We start from the raw sequence: 20250 nt of genomic DNA on the forward strand, positions 1-20250 counted from the left end.
CACAGTGGCTGCACCAAACTGCATTCCCACCAGCAGTGTAGGAGGGTTCCCTTTTCTCCATAGCCTCTCCAGCATTTGTCATTTGTGGATTTTTGGATGATGGCCATTCTGACTGGTGTGAGGTGAAACCTCATTGTAGTTTTGATTTGCATTTCTCTGATAATTAGTGATATTGAGCATTTTTTCATGTGCCTATTGATCATTTATATGTCTTCCTTGGAGAATTGCTTATTTAGGTCTTCTGCCCATTTTTGGATTGGGTTGTTTTTTTTTAATAGAGTCATATGAGCTGCGTATACATTCTGGAGGTCAATCCTTCGTCGGTTTCATTTGCAAAAATTTTCTCCCATTCCGTAGGTTGTCTTTTTGTTTTACTTATGGTTTCCTTTGCTGCGCAGAAGCTTGTAAGTTTCATTAGGTCCCATTTGTTTATTCTTGCTTTTATTTCTATTGCTTGGGTAGACTATCCTAGCAGAACATTTTTGAGATGTATGTCAGATAATGTTTTGCCTATATTTTCTTCTAGGAGGTTTATTGTGTCTTGTCTTATGTTTAAGTCTTTGATCCATTTTGAGTTTATTTTTGTGTATGGTGTAAGGGAGTGTTCTAGCTTCATTGATTTACATGCTGCTGTCCAGTTTTCCCAACACCATTTGCTGAAGAGACTGTCTATTCCATTGTGTATTTTTGCCTCCTTTGTTGAAGATGAGTTGACCACAAGTTTGTGGGTTCAGTTATGGGCTCACTATTCTGTTCCATTGGTCTGTATGTCTGTTTTTGTACCAATACCATGCTGTCTTGATGACTGTAGCTCTATAGTATCGTCTGAAGTCTCCAGCCTCTTTCTTTTTCTTCAGTAATGCTTTGGCAATTTTAGGTCTTTGGTGGTTCCATATAAATTTTATTATGATTTGTTCTAGTTCTGTGAAATATGTCCTCGGTAATTTGATGGGGATTGCATTAAATCTGTAGATTGCCTTGGGCAGTGTAACCATTTTAACAATACTGATTCTTCCAATCCAAGAGCATGGGATATCTTTCCACTTTTTAAAGTTTTCTTTAATTTCCTTCATCAATGGTTTATAGTTTTCTGTGTATAATTCTTTCACCTTCTTGGTTAGATTTATTCCTAGGTATTTTATTACTTTGGCTGCTATTTTAAAGGGGATTGTTTCTTTACTTTCTTTTTCTTTTTCTTTTTCTTTTTCTTTTTATTCATTTATTTTTTTACATTTTTTATTGATTCATAATCATTTTACAGTGTTGTGTCAAATTCCAGTGTTCAGCACAATTTTTCAGTCATTGATGGACACATACACACTCATTGTCACATTTTTTTCTCTGTGATTTGTCATAACATTTTGTGTATATTTCCCTGTGCTATACAATGCAATCCTGTTTTACTTTCTTTTTCTTGATTCGTTAGTGTAAAGAAATGCAACTGATTTTTGAATGTTAATCTTGCAACCTGCTACCTTGCTGAATTCTTTGATCAGCTCTAGTAGTTTTTTTTTTTTTTTTTTTTGAGTAAAGGTAGATTTATTCAGAGAGGTACATTGAAAGGCACGAGAAAGGCCATGAGGTGTGGGGGTTGGGTGCTCAGATTAAAAGTAGGTACACATTCCATAGACAGAGTGTGGGCTGTCTCTGTCTCCAAAGGGAGAGGGGACAGCCTGACCAGCTCTAGTAGTTTTTGTGTGGACCTTTTAGGGTCTTCTATATATAGTAACATGTTGTCGGCATATAGTGACACTTTTACCTCTTCTTTTCCAATTTGGATCCCTTTCATTTCTCTCTCTTGCCTGATTGCTGTGGCTAGGACTTTCAAGACTATGTTGAATAAGAGTGATGATAGTGGGCATCCTTGTCTTGTCCCAGGTTTTAGTGGGAAGCTTTTGTTTTTCACTGTTGAGTACTATGCTGGCTGTAGGTTTGTCATATATAGCTTTTATTATGTTGAGATACGTTCCCTCTATACCCACTTTGGTGAGTTTTTATCATAAATTGGGGTTGAATTTTATCAAATGCTTTTTCTGCATCTATTGAGATGATCATGTGGTTTTTGTCCTTTCTCTTGTTGATGTGATATTGATTGATTTGCATATGTTGAGCCACCCTTGTGCCCTTGGGATGAACCCCACTTGGTCATGATGTATAATCTTTTTTATGTGTTGTTGGATTCTATTTGCTAATATTTTGGTGAGGATTTTACGGTATATTTTTATATCCGATTGGGAATATGCTTCCTCACTTTTCTTTTTTAAAAGTTTTATAAATTAACCTAATTCATATTTTTATTCCTTTTCCATGGGTAGTTGGAAACCATTTCAGTTTGATTCTCTTCTGCCCTTTTCTCTAGGATTGTTGTAGATGGAAAGGGGAGGGTGGGCACTGGGTACCATCTCAGGGACCTGCTTGTGTATGATTCTAGTCTATTCCCTGCCGTGCACTCTTGTCCTTCTAGAAAGCCAAGAGTTGGACCTTTATTCCTATAATTTCCTGAGCCATTACTTCCAGTAGGGATACTCTCCAGTAGAAGAAAAGTCACAGCACAAGAGAAAGAATAGCTAAAAATACAGTGGTAATATATCAAACTAGCATTCTACACATTATCACAAAAGAAGGAAGTCTGTTCTTTATTGGGAGTTCAGAGCCAAGAGTTTGTGACTCCTTCACATTTAATGAATCACAAGTCTTATCTGCTCTTTTTTTCCCCTAAATACCACACAGTCCAGCCTACCCAATGAATGTCTGTACTTCCTGTCAACCTGACACTGAGCAGATTCCTTGTCAAATGATAATCCTGGCCTTGTTGTGCTAAAGCTGCACTGGCCTCTTTGCTGAACTTTCATTGTAAAAGGGTCTTTCAATTACCTGATAATACTTCTTGGTGAATCATCAGGATTAAATATTACCACCTGTAAAAGTCCTTTTGCCACACTAGCGTATGGTTTTCCCTGTTTTACTTAATATGGGAAGTTGGTGAACAAGTTGTTCTCTTAGGCTAGTAGAGGTAAAATCTTCATGACTGACCACCTAGGTTTGTCCTAGGTGACAAAAAATCAAAGATATTTACACCAGACATTGAACAAAGAAGACAAATTAACGACCACAGTTGGTGCTTGAACAATGCAGGTATGAACTGTGCAGGTCCACTTAGATGGATGTGTTTCAGTAGTAACACTACAGTGCTATGGTGTCTGTGGTTGGTCGAATCTGAGGGTGTGGATTAACCTCACTGTTCAAGGCTCAACTATTGTTTCTTTTTCTTATCACGGTCAGCTCCTAACGTTTCTTTTGTCTGTAAGCAATCATTTATTTCCCAATAATGAAGTTTGAAGCAGAGATGGATTTATGCATTTCTTTGCATTTATGGGGTAAGTCAAACATGTGCTTACAGATGCAGTGAAGTTGATAGTTGAGTTACTTGTCACCTAGGAGACTGGGACCTAGAACCATCACAGCCTAGCAACGGGCTTTCGTGCGTGAGAGGAAGCTTACCTGTCTGATCGCCTAGTCACTGTAGCTGGTGGAGAATCTTGGGCTTTTGCTCATTCTTCCTCCATCTAGAGTTCACTGCCTGTCCTCTCAACCTGATTAAATGCTGTTCATCTCTTTTACATTACTTTTTTGGGAGTAGTATTTATTTTTTAATTGAAGTATAGTCAGTTTACAATGTTTTGTCAGTTTCTGGTGTACAGCATAATAGTTCAGTCATACATATACATACACATATTCTTTTTCATTACAGGTCACGACAAGATGTTGAATATAGTTCCCTGTTCTATACAGTAGAAACTTACCTATTTTATATGTAGTAGTATCTGCAAATATTGAAATCTCAATTTATCCCTTCCCAACCTCGTTTCCCCCGGTAACCAGTTTATTTTCTATGTCTGTGAGTCTGTATCTGTTTTGTAAGTAAGTTCACTTCTGCCCTTTTTTTTTTTTAAGATTCCAGATTTAAATGATCTTGTATGGTATTTTTCTTTCTTTCTGGTTTACGTCACTTAGAATGACAATCTCCAGTTCCATCCATGTTGCTGTAAATGGCATTATTTTATTTTTTATTGCTGAGTAGTATTCCATTGTGTATATATACTATACCTTTTTTATCCAGTCATCTGTTGATGGACATTTAGGTTACTTCCATGTCTTGGATGTTGTATATAGTGCTGCTCTGAACATTGGGGTGCTTGTGTCTTTTTGAAGTAGAGTTCCCTCTTGATATATACCCAGGAGTGGGATTGCTGGATCATAGAGTAAGTCTATTTTTAGTTTTTTGACGAATCTCCATACTTAAATGACATTCATCTTTAGGACAGTCTAGAGTGCCCACTCCAGGAGCCTGACAGCACTGCATCACCACCTGACCCTCTTATGGATTAAGTCGCCACCTTTAGAGCTTACAGGATCCCCCAGGTGCATGCTGATCATCGCTCTCATCCTGGTTTTAATCACCTGTTTCTCCATCTTCCCCATTATAATGCGAGCTCCTTGAAGGCAGGGAGTTGGCGTTACTCATTTTAGTTGCCAAGCATCTGGGAGACATACTAGATGTTCCTTGAATGAATGAAAACAAAAATGACAACCGCCCTGAAAGAACGTTTATAGGTGGCCTTAAAGTCAGAGCTCTCCTGGGCCGCAGTGGCTTAGATCATGGAGGCAAAAACTGACTTGAATGTAAGATGTAAGTGGATCGCAGGAACGACAGTGATGCACACTCCCAATCTTTAAGAGACAGAAAGAACCATAATGTGGTAACAGATTGTTGCGGGAGTATCCTCTGGTTATATTCCTCAGCCTAAAACCAGGATCTAGTCAGAAGTAACCAGGATCTAGTCAGAAGTATCAACATAGTAAAACGAGAGAACTGTGCAGTTTGACTAGCTTACAGAGATGCGTATGTCTTTAGGACTAGAGAACTGTTAACAAGTCTGATTTGACAGTTGACTTACTGTGACTTCTCATACTTTAATACTAGAGGCAAGAAAGACTCAACCAGATGGGAAATAAACTAGTAAGGGATTGTGGGAGGGTGAAAATATGCTACATTATTAGTCTTCAAATGGTATTGATTTAATAGTGCAGAGTTTGAGATTTGGAGTTTATTCATATGTTAGCATCAGTTGTTAAAAATTGTGGGCCTCTGAAAGCTCATGGCAGGACTTTTTAGATTTCTTAATTGAGACATTTCTACAACTGAGGAAATGTGGCAGATGGAGCTTTCTGCTGCATGGCTCCCCCTGCCCCGCCCCCAATTTTCTACTAATTAGTATGAATAAACCTCCAGCAAGCCTCTTCTGTCTAAAAACATGTCCAAACAGTGAAAAGAGCCCTTATGGGGTTGGAAAATTGGAATGGTAAGGAGGAATGGTGAGGAAATTTTGCCTGGTGCTTATTATATGTCTGGATTATTTAAGTTCCTTATAAAAAGGTGTAATATGTTTGTAATTACATCAAAAACAAGCCACCAAAACAATCCTCTAAATCAGTGTGTGGTGAGCAGTCAGCCTAACTCTCACTTTCTAGGTTTGGGCAATATTTGCTGCATTTGCAAGTCTTTCTGGTTATCAGTGGAAGGCAGGAAAGGAGGTCTGAGCCTTGATAGTTACAAGCAAGTCCCCTTCTTTCCTTCCTCCTCCCACCCACCGCACCCTCTCCCACCCTCCGGACCAAGTACAGGGCAGGAAAATAGAAAGGCTAGAATGAGACTTCTAAAAGCTTGGCATTGCAGACTGCATTGATCTTGCTGGCCACCAGGTGACGCTCATGTGTCTCCACAGGGAAAGACAGATTTGAGTAACATTAATCTAGACAGAAATTTTTAGAAATTTGGTATATTTAACAAATCACCAGATGAACCTATGGAGAAGTGGAGTATAGGTATTTCTTGACACATTTTTATGAGCAAATCAGAAAATTCTGTGTTTTTTCCTCAATTGAGAAAAGATGACACTCTGATTTGTCTGAAGATCCCCATGTCTAAATTCTAAACTCATAGTTAAGATTGTAGACATCAGGCTAAACAATCAAAATCTGCATAGTTCATGCATATTCATCTCACTCCAAATCATAGGTTGACCCCGTGTAGGTAACAAGTCACACGGATCTTAAGACTTGCCCTCCCCTACAGGATAACTGGAAAACCTTATGTTACACTGCAAAACAGTATCCCATTAATTTAACACAAAATGGTACAAAACCCAGGCCCAACCAATTCCTAGGCTTTTCTAGTAGTTTAGCATGATTCCACCTCCCTTAGCCTCATGGCCTTTGTAACCTCCTCAATGTGTCTGTGTCTTCATTAAGACACACAAATGCATTACTCATAATAGCAAAAATAACCTGGAAATAATCCACATGTCTAGCAACAGTAGAAGAAATAAACTGTGGTAAATTCATAAAATGGAATACTATACAATAAGGAAGATGAACAAATGATAATGATTGATTGAAATAAGCCAGGCACACAAAGAATATATCATGTGATTCTATTTATGTAAATTCAGAAGCAGGCAGAATTAATCAGTGATTTTAGAAGTCAAGATGAGGTTAGTAACTTGGAGTGAGAACAAGAGGGGCCTCTGGGTACTGGTTGTGTTCTGTTTCTTCACCCAGATATCTTCATCTTGTGATAGTTCATTAAGTTGCACATTTAGTTTGTCTACTTTTCTATATGGATGTTCTACTTTGAATTTAAAAGTTAAAAATGTGTAAATTATTTATGAAACACCCAGATATTTTAGATCAATAGGAAGATTTTTAGTATATACATAAATGTTGTATACATAGTAAAAGCTCAATAAACAATGGATTGGTTGAGTGATTTCATCTACTAATTGAAGCTATTTAGATATCGAACAATTTTTGATATTTTTCCGGGTATGGATATTTTTTACAAACTTTTGAGTGCAGGAATATCATTGGGTAGGTCTAATGTGAGGTAGCCTATTGTGCTGTCATGTATGAAACAAACCTGGATGAAGTGAGTATTTGGTAAGGGATGCTTTCCGCAGGATAAAGTCCTACCTAGCTCTTTCTAGTGCCTTTGTAATTTGATACCCGCCCACCGCCTCAACCTTGTCTAGGCCTACTTCGTCCCTCACCCACTTTCCTTCTGGCCACATTATAGAACTCCCTGTGGTTCTGTGATCCCATGTTGATCACTTTACTTGGACCACTGCCCACACTCTTTTTTCACCTGTTCAACCCTTGTCTATTCCAAGTCTCTTAGCTTCCCTTCTTCATTTTCTTCACTGCTTCCATCTACTCTCCAGCCAGCACTGCTTATCCTGGAACGTTGCTCATGCACTTAGCACATTTGTGGGCGTATCTGTTTTTCCTCCCAAAGTGTAAATTTATAAGTTGTTGATACAAGTATCCCAAATACCTGTAACAGTGCTGGGCACATGATAGATGCTGATAAATATTTTTGGAACCAAAGATCTAACTGGGAAAATAGTATTGTCTCACTTAAAGCAGCAAAGCAGTCTAGTTCTGCTAATCATTTGACATTCTTAACCTTCATAGATTATCAACAATATGATGATGCAGCATAAGAATCTTTAAAATTAAGAATGAAATAATTTATTGAGTTCATGAAATTTGTTTCCTCATAGACCCCACTGATCTTTTAATTTTGAAAATCACACCAACTTAGTGGTAACATGAAATCATTTGTTCATATTTGCATATCCAGAGAGGCAGTCATTCCAGAGGTATTTGAATGACTGGTGTATGTATGAGGTGCTAGAATCATTCAGATGTGTTGACTTGGGATGGGAGGATGGCTTTTCTTGTCCGTGTGTCTTATATTTACTAGCTAGTCTGAATGGATCTGTGAATTGATGTTTCTGGAGCCAAAACATGATTATTTTGAATCTCATCTGTTGATTTGTCTCTAAGTCCCTTCCTTTCTTCATTTTTGGCAACTTTACCTCCACATTTTCCAGCTACAGTTACTAGAAGCAATTATATCTGAAAAAAAGTTTTCAAACAGTTTTAGACCCACTTCCACAAGGCCTGTATCACAGTCCTTGTTAGTCTGAAGGGAGTGCCATACTAATGTCCTGAGGTTGCCGTAACACAGCATCACAAGCTGGGTGGCTTTCAACAATAGAAATCTATTCTCTCCCACTTCTGGAGGCTAAAAGTCCAAAATCAAGACGTCACCAAAGTCATGCTTCTCCAAAAATCTTAGAGGAGGATTCTTCCGTGCTTCTTGTACCTTCTGGCAGCTTCAGGCGTTCCTTGGCTTGTAGACACATCACTCCAATTTGTCACTATCATCAAAGGCTGTCTTCTCCGTGTCTTTGTGTCTGTACGTGGTCTTGTCTGTGTGTCTGTTCTCTACTCTTCTTAAAAGGACACCAGGCACAATGGATTAAGGGCCCACTCTGCTCCAGGATGTCCTCGAAGAACTAATTACATATGCACAACTGACCCTATTTCCAGATAAGGTCATGTTCTGAGGTTCCAGCAGTTAGAACTTCAACATATATTTGGGGCAAGGGGACACAATTCAACCCTTAACAGATATCACAGGGAGTTCCTAAACCAGAATTCTTGTGTCGTTTCAGAGCCTCAGTTTTCTGAGTCTTCCAATTTTTTTGTTTTTTTGGTTTCTGCTTTACTTCTGGTTTCTGAGTTTCAACTTTAACAACTGCCTACTGCTTAGATCTTATCTTGCTCTTAATAGTCACCCTGCTAGTGCCTAAAACACACAAGATACTAGTATGTATGAAGCTCCATGTGCAGCACTGTGCTAAACTCCTTTGCTTTTATTCTGTAGTCTTTTTAATCCTAATTTTACCAGTTGATGCTACGACAGTCATACACCTAATAAGAGGTAGAGCTGGTAGGTCCAAATCCAGGTCTGCCTGACTCTACAGATGAAGATATTTCCCCTCCACTAGCTTCCTGGCTGTTCTGGTATTTCCTCGGCCAAATGATACTCAGCCAAATCATAATACATTTATTGAGGTGTTCCTCTCAGAAAGATGAAATAACCAATTTTGACATCTATCTGCTATTCTAAAGTCATATCAAGATCTATGAGTAACTGTCTCAAAAGCTACCAATTTGCTGTTACAAAATAGGTCATAGGGGTACAATGTACAGCATGACAACGGTAGTTAGTAATACTGTATTGTATATTTGAAGTTGCTAAGAGAGTAGATCTTAAAAGTTCTCATTACAAGAAGAAAAATTTGTGATTATGATGACAGATGGTAACCAGGCTTATTTAGGATGGTGATCGTTTTGCAATATATATAAATATCACTACATTGTACATTTGAAACCAATCATGTGACATGTCAAATGATAGCTCAGTAAAATTTTTTAAAGAAATGTATACATATGAAGATTTACATACATGTACATATAAATGTGTGTATTTACGGTATAGTTAAATACATTTACAGTGAAATACCAGGTCTGAAACTCTCAATAGATCAACTTTTTTTTTTTTTCATACTGAGATAGAATGGGGAAGTTACTTAGAAAATTGGGTTACCCAGATCACTTAAGAGAACAAAAACCAGGTCTGCATTAGATTTCAGCAGCAACGTGCATAATATGCCTAGCGTGGGGCCTGGTACTTACGAGGAGCTCAGTCAGAGGCCACCGCTGCTTATCAAGACGCTGGGTCTCGCGCACCTGTTTTTACTTCCCACCGTGTCTTCGGCTTGAACATTTAAGTGCAAGAGGTAAGTCTGTTCTGACTCCACTAATGTAGAAATATTCCTGGAACTAAAGGTATGTTTTTCTTTCACTCCCTAGCTTGCACAAGGAGTTCTTACCTTTCACCTTGCCATTTTGTTTTCTTTTGTTGTCCTTGCTTAGATGTGTTCTGGTGCATTAGGCTGTTCAACAGTGATTTGTTCTGTATGTTGCTACATCATTCTTTACCTTTGTATTCAATTAGTTGGTGATAATTTCACTTCCAGAATCTCACACACGCCCCTCCCTCCCTCCTTTCCTTTGCTTTTTTGGAAGGGTCTGATTTGTTCTTCCTTGGACTATGTTGACTAATTCTGGTGACACTGGTTTACAATTAAATGGATTAAGATTTGGGAATCACTGATTATTTAGAATTAATGGCATTTCAAAGAATATAGTCATTATAAGTATGGGGGCACATAAACAAAGAGATTTTCCCAGTTTAAATGTTGTATACCATTGTTCTATGGTGTGGTTTTGTTCTGTTTTAATTTGGGTCTCTGCTAATGGAAACATGCAGGGTAAGAAGACCCCACAGTACGAGATTGGGTTGGAAAAGTATGATTTTAATGATCCTTGCTACACATCCTGCAGTGTTACTCCCTAACAAGATTGTCAGCGATTTACACTGCTCCTAAAAATACAGGGCTTAGCCCGATTTGGCCATCTTGCCATCTTGGTGCGGTGCTTAAAAACAAGTTCTGTGGGGAGGGTATAGCTCAAGTGGTACGAGGTCCTGGGTTCAATCCCCAGTACCTCCTCTAAAAAAAATAAACCTAATTTACCATCCTCAGCCCTCAAAAAAGAAATGCAAGAAAAAAAAGTTCTAATTCATCGCTGTAAGATGCACCCCTCCCCCAAGCGCACAGCCAGCTGAGTCAGGGGGTCAAGTCAATCATTTTCCTTCCCAGATGTCTTAGAACTTCATGTGGCAGTGAGTGGCGGGTTCAGTCAGTTCCACAACATACGAGCTGTGTAATCCTCTGACAAATTAACTAGTCTTCGTTTCCTCACGCACCTTACAGGACTTTTCCGAGGATTAAATGTGAGTGTTCACATTTCGAAACGAAGCCTGGATGTTTTTCTGTATCCTACTGTGCCTCTTAAAATCTTTAAGAATACATTTAAGCTATTTGGAGGCAGATCTGTAGGAGAGCTCATTTATTAAGCCAGGTCATAAATGTCTCTTAAAAAACGTTTAACATTTCTAAATGCTGGCGTTTAAACACTGGCTTAGGAAGAAAATTTACCGCATTGAGCCAGTCCTCTCCCTGCAGATCGGTGCCGACACTGAGTTACTGCTGTTGTGCTTGTGCTCAGTACACCTTAGTTTCTTATTCTCTTTAAAAGCACGTCCGTGGTCCCTAAGCAAGCACGTAGGTTTCTTTCATTAGTCTTGAGCTCTAGGAAAATGACTTGTATTATGTTCCTTTTTTCCTGCTCTTAAGAAACTTCTGTCGGAAGGATGTGAATACTTTTGGTCTTTTCCTCATACTTGGTCTCTCTCAGTCTCTGCACTGTTCTGGAAAGAGCCCCAACCTGCCACCTCATTCCTCTGTCTGTGTTCTTCCATCTTTAACTCATCTTCGCTTATTTTTTATGATTCATTCATTGATTGAATAAACTTTTACTGACTGTTTCTATGTTGCCAGGGACCATCTTAGGAACAGTTTTTAGATCCCCAGACCTTTTTTTTGGAATTGCACATCCTCAAATTAAAGGGAGCGTTGCTGTCTAGAGCGTTTCTCCTCAAATTTATAGGAGGTGATTGCTCGTCTTTGTCGTCTGGGATCCTTGTCCATTCCTGCCTCTGTTGCCGGTGGGGGCGGCCGGAACATGCACCATGCGACGAAGGTCAGTGGCTTGCTGTCTGTGAGGGCTCTGCATCCCACGGGGACCTGGTCCTCTCTATCCCAACGCTCCCGTGGTGCTTTGGCCTGAGAACAACTGCTCTTGCCCCTGCTGCCCAGGCCAAGTGAGAGAGAGGCCGAACCATCCAGCCGTGTCCAGTGCAGCCTCCCCGAGGCATCGGCCTAAGTCTTCCAAGACCCTCTCTTAGACTGGGGCTCCCCTGTAGTCCTCCATTCTGTAAAGCTATGCTTTTCCCTGGTCCTCTCTGCCAGATCTCATTTCCGTATCTCAAATTCCTCAAAAGCGTTGGTCAGTTGACAGTTTGCTTTTGCAATGTCGTTAGACTTCTTTTTGTTGTTGGGGCAGGTAACTAGGTTTATTTATTTAATTTATTTTTAGAGGAGGTACTGGGGATTGAACCCAGGACCTCATGCATGCTAGGCATGTGCTCTACCACTTGAGCTATACCCTCCCCCTAGATTTCATTTTCTTGACTGCCATTGTTTTGAACTTGGGGAGAAAGAGAAGACAAAGGTGTATGCTCAGTCTAACCTTTTTCCAACTTACCTTCTTAACTAACACTTATTTCATTTCTGTTCAGCGGTCAGCCTAGGTCTTGGAGGTTAAATCTGTGTGAACTGCTAGATGCCGGTCTTTAACACTCAGGAGAGGGCTGATGTGTTGAGTTCAGTTACCCCCGGAAGCGCCACAAGGAAAGTGCTATGGAGTTCAGGGTCCTTGCTGAGCGAAGTCATTCAAGTCGACCCCGAGGAACTGGACATGCAGAGACAGGTGGGTAAGCAGAGAAGAGCAACAATGAGCTACTCTGGCTTCAGATGTGGAATTCATGACAGACCTTAGTCACTTAAAGTGATAAGGCAAAAAAATGTCAGACTTTTTTGCTTTTTCCTGATAAACTGAATGGAAAGTGTAATAGGAAAAAGATTCCTAGAGACTGAAAAAATCTATAGACAGAATACCTATCAGAGATCATTTATCACACAATTAGGGTCAAATGATAAACATGAATTTTCATCAGTATATGTGTGTATAGATAGTTTAATGTGTGTGTGTATACACATCACAGATGGAGATTCAGCACCAGGTAAGTCCTACTGCATTCTGATATGTTATGTTGTAAACTATATAAGTAAACTCTCCACTTACACTACCCGGACACTGTTTAAGCTATTTAACAGGCATTTAATAGTGTTTTATTACAAGAAAGTTTAATCAAACACTTCAGAAACTATTGATAAGGTATTTTTCAGGAATGGCCCATTCTTTAGACAGCATTTTCTGTAGAACTATTCAGATTCTTGATTAGCATAATTGTGGGGCAAAAGGTGGTGGCCCTCTACCTATGCAGTTTATCTTGCATCTTTTTAAATAAAAACATTCAATATTAAAAGTGATTTATTTATACTTGAAAATCCTAGCTGGGAAACTGGGGACTGAAAGGGTCAAGCCTGCTTAGCCAAGAGGAGTCCCAAATGGGAGTAACAAGCACGTAGGACTTTTATCTGTATCCTAAAGGGATATGGATTTTTTTAAAAGGTTGAAAATGTGCTTTAGGATGGTTATAGGCCTAAAGCTTCCTGAAGACACTACGTTTGGTCAAAAGATGACCAGAAAAAGTATTTTGAAAGCTATAGCTTACGTCCCACGGCCCAATATAGTAAAGAAAACTCAGCCTCACTCTGCCTAGCTCCGCTGATCATTTTTTGACATTCACCTAAAATGTAAGAGAAAAAGTATTATGAATTTAGCTTTTATTCAAAATTAAATAAGCCAAAGCGAAAAATTTAAGAAACTTTTACAAATTACTTACATAAAAGAAAGTTAAGAGGGACAGTCACAAGTTTGCAACAAATAATACAAAAGTATCCAGGGCAGCATGAGTACAGACCATGTCGCCGCGTGGTGCTCTAACTGTGATATGAATAAGGCAGAACTAACGTTTGCACCAAGACCAGCATTTCAAAACAAAACGAAACATACTTTAAAAGCTTAGTCCTACATTAAGCTTCTTCTCTTCCCTCAGATCCTTAATGAGTTTATACTATTTAATTTTTTTTAAATCAATACATCACATCAAACTATAAATTACATAGATGGGCAGTTAATGTGAAAAGCCCCCCTAAAATGTACAAACTAACTGGTACTGAACGGAGTTCTCTATTTACCTTTATGTACAGTTAAGTGTAAACCATATTTTCACAGTTTTAAGTGTTTTATGAATAGATGCACAGTACCAAGTCAGGTTTGCAATTGTTCCTGAAAACTGGCTCTAGGTTCTGCATCCGATGCCTGTAGGCTATTGGGATGCAAGTATTTACATAAATAAGAAACTGTGTCATAGTCAATGGTCAAGACAGTTCAGCAAAAGCGGTATTTCCAACAAAGAGTGATACTCAATACCATAGTTTACATACTTGTGCAAATATAAGCATTAGGACAGAGAAATCTGAGGCAAATTCAGTTTGCAAAAACTTGTATCGCTACTGTTGTAAACGTGGGCAATAAATGACCCTCGGCAAGTCCTGCTCTCTATGGCTTTTTTTTTTTCTTTTAAAATTTTAAAGCCAGAGAAAATGCACCCATTCAACCCACACATACACTCAACACTCACCCACATACACACACAGTTCTCATTTCATTTAGAGTATGGTACATAGTGCAACTTCATCACAATGTAGAGGTTTGACACACATTCAGTGTGTGTTTTTCTGTGCAAGTTCTTAGTGGTCTAAATCCTAGTTGAAGGTATTCGTTTGCAGAACCACACGATTCAGGAGGTTGAAGGGGAAAAAAAAAAGTTTCCTTACATTTCTCAAACCAGCACTGGGTGTGCGAAGGCAGCAGACAATCTGGCTGTCAGCACAGCCAGATTAGGGTAACTTCAGGGGAAGCTCCGAGCAGTTACTTAGACTGGTCTCTAGAAAAATAGGTCAGTATATGCTGTATCTTTGTCAAGCGTTCTTTCAAAGACCTCATTGACAAAACTGACAGCTGGTATCGGGGGTCGACAGGTAGGACAGCAAGAAGCCACCAACACCAGGCGGGTCCGTTAGGGATTGCCTAAAAATAATCCACATTGTATTGTGTTAATAAGAAACACTGATGTGATCACAGCAGTAACAAGCCACCACCTTGCTATTCTTTACTGAACTTTACAATGTCAGGTCCCATCTCAAATTTTTTAAAATTTAAAAAATTTTAAATTGAAGTATTTAGTTAACTTACAATATATGAGTTTCAGGTGAACAGTGATTTAATGTTTTTACAGATTATTTGCTGTATAAAGTTATTATATCCCCTGTGCTGTACACTACATCCTTGTAACTTATCCATTTTATACCTTGTAGTTTATACCTCTTAACCCCTTCACCCATTTTGCTCCTCCCCCCCTCTGATAACCACTATTGGTTCTCTATATCTGTGAGTCTGTTTCTGATATGTTTATTCATTTTAGTTTTTAGATTCCACATAGAAGTGAAAACATAGTCTTCCTCTGACTTTTTCCAAGTATAATACCCTCTAGGTCCATCCTCCATCCATGTTGCTGCAAATGGCACAATTTCATTCTTTTTTATAGCTGAGTAGTATTCCTCTAAGTGTATGTGATATTTGTGTATATCTCACATTTTCTTTATCCATTCTTATGTTGATGGGCACTTAGGTTGTTTCCACATCTTGGCTAGTGTAAATAATGCTGCTGAGAATACTGGGGTGCATTTATCTTTTCAAATTAGGGTTTTCATTTTCTTTGGATATATACCCAGGAGTGGAATTGCTGGATTGCATGGTAGTTCTATTTTTAATTTTTCTGAGGAACCTCCATACTGTTTTCTATAGTGGGTGCACCAATTTTCACTCTCACCAACAGTGTGTGAGGGTTTCCTTTTCTTCACATCCCCACCAATACTTAGTTTCTTGTCTTCTTGGCAATAGCCATTCTGACAGGTAGGAAGTGATATCTCAACATCATTACTCATCAGAGAAATGCAAATCAAAACCACAATGAGATCACCTCACACATGTCAGAATGGCTATCCCAAATTTTTGTTATGGAGACATTCAGCACGTCTCTGACCTCTGTCTATTAGATGCCAGTAGCACATCCTCAGTTCTGACAGTCAAAAATGTCTCCAGATACTGCCACATATCCTATGGGGGCAAAACTGCCCCCAACTAAGAACTGATTTCTTAAAATAGACCAATGTGTCTTTATTTTTTAAATATATAATTAAAATTTCTTCAAATAATTGTGGAATCCTAGGAAGAATATAAGAACAAAAAAGTCTCAGCTTCCAGTTTCATTTGAGAAATAAACCTACCTCCAGCAAAGACGACCCTCTGATATAGCAAGAGCTGGTGACGGAACGAACTAGGACTGTGTTTACAAGAATGGAGTGTGAGGCACCTGCACTACACAGTGAGCTGCTGCTTACTGAAGCTGAAACATGTAGTTTCAGGATGACAGGAGGAGCTGCGATGTCAGCATTGATCTCAGCAAGCTCCTTCTGAAATCAAACTGGATTTCTGTCTCTGTATCCTCAGCACTTAGACATCAGACACTACATTTTCCACAATTCCCTCCCTCACGGTTCCAGGTTACAGCTGACCAATGAGAGGTGCTCTTGTGAGATGGGGAAGTTGGGAGACGAAGCCACTGTTCCCTGGAGACTGCTGCCAAGTGTGGGCTGACGTGAGATTTGCAGTTTTCCAGAGAACTCCTGAAAACCACCTGCTCTGCTACTGCAGACTGAGATACTAGTGGGGACCTCCCTGGGATTCCTAAGAATGACAGCAAGTCTCAAGTCGTAAGCCCGAGCTCTACTGTGTCAGGTGGAGATCCGTGGGGACAGATTCCCTGAGGTCCCTGATACTCCCTCCTCCTTCTCCCAACGGCTGTGCCAACTCTGCGTCCTCCAAACACCCCTCCACTCCTGGGATGTCAGAGTAGCTGCTTTTGTTTTCTTGAATGAACCATGACTGGTACAGTATGACTAACCAGTGGAAGGGGACTGACCAATAAAAGTGAGGGTGGTGGAGGTGATGGGAAAATAATGTTGAATTTTCCTACAGGTTGGTTTGTTAACATTTATTCAGCTACACAGACTTAAAAAAAATGAAATAATGTCATTTGTAGCAACATGGGTGGACCCAGAGATCACCATTCTAAGTGAAGTAAGCCAGAAAGAGAAAGACAAATACCATGTGAATGTAAAAAAAATGACACGAATGTACTTACTTACAAAGCAGAAACAGACTCAGAGACATAGAAAACAAACAAGGTTACCAGGGAAGGCTATATTGGGATCTGCACACACTAACTACATATAAAATAAACAAGGTCCCAGTAGACATAGCACAGGGAACTACATTCAGTAGGTTGTAGTAACCGGTAATAAAAAAGAGTATGAAAAAAAAGTATGTCATACCAGAGACTGACTATATTTCAATAAAAATAGTATTCCATTTTGTGCTCATCAAAAGCTATTCCTATCAAGTTCAATCAGATTGGGGTAGTCAGGATAAAACAAACATGGGGCAACTGATAACATGCTGGACCCAGAATGAGAACTCAGTCTGGAGTTGGTGTAATGTTGGAATTTCAAGCTCAGGTGAAGGATTCAACTGGGATTCAGGCGGCTTAGGCCAACCTTTGAAAAGCAGAATGAGAGGTGGGTCCATCCCAGTGGGATCCAGTCCCTCTCCATCCGACCTGTTCATGTACAGCTGTTCCTTCATGGAATCTAGTCCCTTCTGACCACAAACATTTTATCCAGCTCAATTAAAACATCCTCATGCCTAAAAGTTAGTGCTCTGGTGAGTCTGGAATCAGATTTTTCCCCAATAGGGACTCTTCTCTTGCACCCCTGGCAGTGCCCACAGCACAGAGTTGCTTGACCAGAAGATGCCTGGTGTGTAGTAATTAGATTAAGCTGCAATGTAAATCCTAAATTCCTGAGCAAGAACAGCATGAAGGGACAAAAATATGAGTGGCAGAGTACAAAGCTCAGGGACATGAGAGGGGCAAAAGATTTTTTGAGAGATACAGCCTTTTCTGTACTCTTAACTGTCAAAGACTTAACAGCAAAGCTAACAGCCTCAGAGGCAGAGCTGTCTTGTAGCCACAATTTACTAGATGGAACCCATGTCCCATTTTTAATTCCCTCTCCTTCCTGGAAAATCCTCAGCTGACCTGTTTCCATCCTCATCCCATGGAAGATGTAATGGATCCCATTATGCTAGAGAACATGGCCGTGAGTCTAAAGATAGGGGGAGGACAAAGGAATGCTGTGCAAAAAGATGGAAAAAAGAAACTTAAATCTACTAATTTGAGTTTAAACAAAAAGTGAGACTTTTGCAAACAGTATCAAAGCCATCATACCTGTAGGTTTTCCTCCCTTCCAGGCATCGATCCAAAGTGCTGAAGAATTTGGCTTCGAAATCTGTCTCTCAGATTCTGAAACCAGCCGCAGGCTTGAGAGTAGACCAAATCATGAAGCTGTCGGAGATTCTCTAGCTCATCTTCATCCTCAACCTAGAAATACAATAATCAGTAAGACACCTGTGTCCAATCTTCCCGTGCATACCACCAACCCTACAGAAATGGGGAAAAAAATTTAAAATATAGAGACTGCTTCTTCAGTGCAGGATCAGAGTATATTTCTGCCTCACGTAGTACCAATGGGCCAGACTAAGAACGACAGTAAGGCCTGACCTCCAGGCCTTGTTGAGTTAGCAGTGCAGCACTGCGATGGGAGGGGCAGGAGGGAGAGTGAGTTCTCAGAGGTCTTCCGGGATTGGGAATTCCTTTCATCTTTGTGGATCAATGGCTTTTGAAAGCAGTGGAACAAAGCAGAGGAATACAGCTGAGACAATAAAAGGAAAGACCAGGGGGAGGTTTAAGACGCAGATGACATGGAAGAAGCAAGACCAGGATGGAGGAGAAGCATTAATTACATCTTCTACCAGGGAACTGGGTTAAAAACAAAATGCAACAAATAATGTAGCATATAAAGCCAGAATATCAGAAGATAGAGAATACATTACAGCAGAAGTTCATCACTGCATGAAGGCCTAAGGCCGAGGCTACCTCCATCCCCTCTGTATGGCCTTCGGACTACCAGATCATCAAACTGCAAAAGTAAAATTAAATGTGCCAGCCTTTAACCCAGAAGAGTAGTCTCATAAAACACAGGTGTGAAGATGGAACATTAACCCAGCCATCTCATATTAACACACTCCTAGCCTACTCACTCTTCTACTTCATATACGTTAACATATCTGAGCAAGTGCCAGGCCTGAGTCAGCCTTCCAGGATGACTCAATTGAAAAACAACAGAGACTCTGAAAACATCCTAAGATAGAAAAGGTAAGCCTATAGCACACACAAGACAAAAGAACATACTTATTTTTGGAAGATTTGAAATGGAAAAAAAAAAACCCAAAGTTTAAAAAGCATCTGCTTTTTCACAACAACGTCAAAGTCCTTAATACCGCTGACCTGTACACTTATATTTATTTTATCACATTAAAAATAAGATTGAGGAGCCACACGATTCCAGACTTTCTGGTCTTACAAAGGCTACACAAGAGTCAGTCCCCTGCTAACACACATTGGACTTGATAGGAGCCAGAAATAAACTTGACTTGTTAAAGAGAGTAAGAAAGGAAAGTGTCTGCTTTCCACCCATACAAAATTCAAGGAAACAAACCATTGGCTCTAGTAAACAGGAAATGATAAGAGTCTGAGAGAAAAAAAAGGAGCTAAGAAGCAGGCAGAAGTTTTAAAGGCAAGCATTTAAAGTTATGGAACTTCACAGCAACAAAATAAGAATATAAAGTGTCATTAGACATCACAGTACTCTGAGGAAAAAAAAAACTGATAAAAAGCAAATTTGAGAAGCTTTTTCCGGAATGGACAAGAAATCATTATATAGATGAGGAACTAAGATGAAGAAAAATTAGACATTCCTAAGACCACAAAGATACAGAATTCACTCTCCTAAACATCAAATCTGTGATACTTTCAATGTGCTGTTCTATTGTCATATACTTACATACAGTTACATGTTTAGTCAGAATACTCAAGGGATTTTGTCAGCAAATTAATATATAAAGATGTAGATTTAGATAAAACCAAAATAGGGTTATTAGTTTTAAGAATATCGCCTTTTGCAAATGATTCCATTAACCAAATGTGCCTAAAGCCTTATCAGTCAACTCAAAATTCCAAATGACTACATACTTTTGGCCCCCGGCACGAAGCAAAGTTTCCCCATAGTATCTTTATAAAAAGATAGGACAAGCAGTATCAGATTAATGAAGTTTATCAGCAGCGAAGCAATATGGTATTGATAATGATACAACACAGCACTTTGAGGCAGAAAGCTGGCTTTAAATCATTTTTATTACACTACCTATAGGATTTTAGGCAAATGAACACTTCTGAATTTTACTTTCCTCATCTGCTAACTATCTTACAGAGTTTTGAAGATTCAGTGAGTTAGTATTTGTAGAAATGCCTAATGCCAACATTCAGTAAATGTTGACTGACATGAAGGGCCCAAACAGATCAATGAACAAGCAACAGTATAACATCTATGTTTTTATAATGCCCTTCCAAAGGAAACTAATTTGATATTTATAGTATCAAAT

General features: G+C 39.3%; 2 protein-coding genes across 4 annotated transcripts in view; one reads left to right on the forward strand and one right to left on the reverse strand.

The window, feature by feature from the left end:
• The window catches only part of PRAG1 (PEAK1 related, kinase-activating pseudokinase 1), a 136832-nt gene that overhangs the window by 103197 nt on the left and 13385 nt on the right, over positions 1-20250 (forward strand). For both annotated transcript variants that reach the window (XR_012064478.1, XR_012064479.1), the window contains exon 9: positions 9560-12369. The gene's annotated coding sequence lies outside the window, so the exon portion shown is untranslated. The remainder of the gene's footprint in view (positions 1-9559; positions 12370-20250) is intronic.
• Positions 13287-20250, reverse strand: part of LONRF1 (LON peptidase N-terminal domain and ring finger 1) — a 32301-nt gene continuing 25337 nt past the window's right edge. The window contains exons 11-13 of one of the 2 annotated variants that reach the window (XR_012064480.1): positions 17978-18130; positions 14406-14658; positions 13287-13312 (exon numbers count right to left, since the gene is read on the reverse strand). Coding sequence is in view for 1 of the 2 variants with exons in the window: in XM_072950347.1 (XP_072806448.1) it covers positions 14500-14658; positions 17978-18130 (312 nt within the window). In the remaining variant the exon portion in view is untranslated. Of the gene's footprint in view, positions 13313-13334; positions 14659-17977; positions 18131-20250 lie in introns of those variants that run through there. The other variant, XM_072950347.1, reaches the window with a different exon arrangement.

Source organism: Vicugna pacos, chromosome 26 (genome assembly GCF_048564905.1).
Source record: "Vicugna pacos chromosome 26, VicPac4, whole genome shotgun sequence".
NCBI classification, from domain to species: domain Eukaryota; kingdom Metazoa; phylum Chordata; class Mammalia; order Artiodactyla; family Camelidae; genus Vicugna; species Vicugna pacos.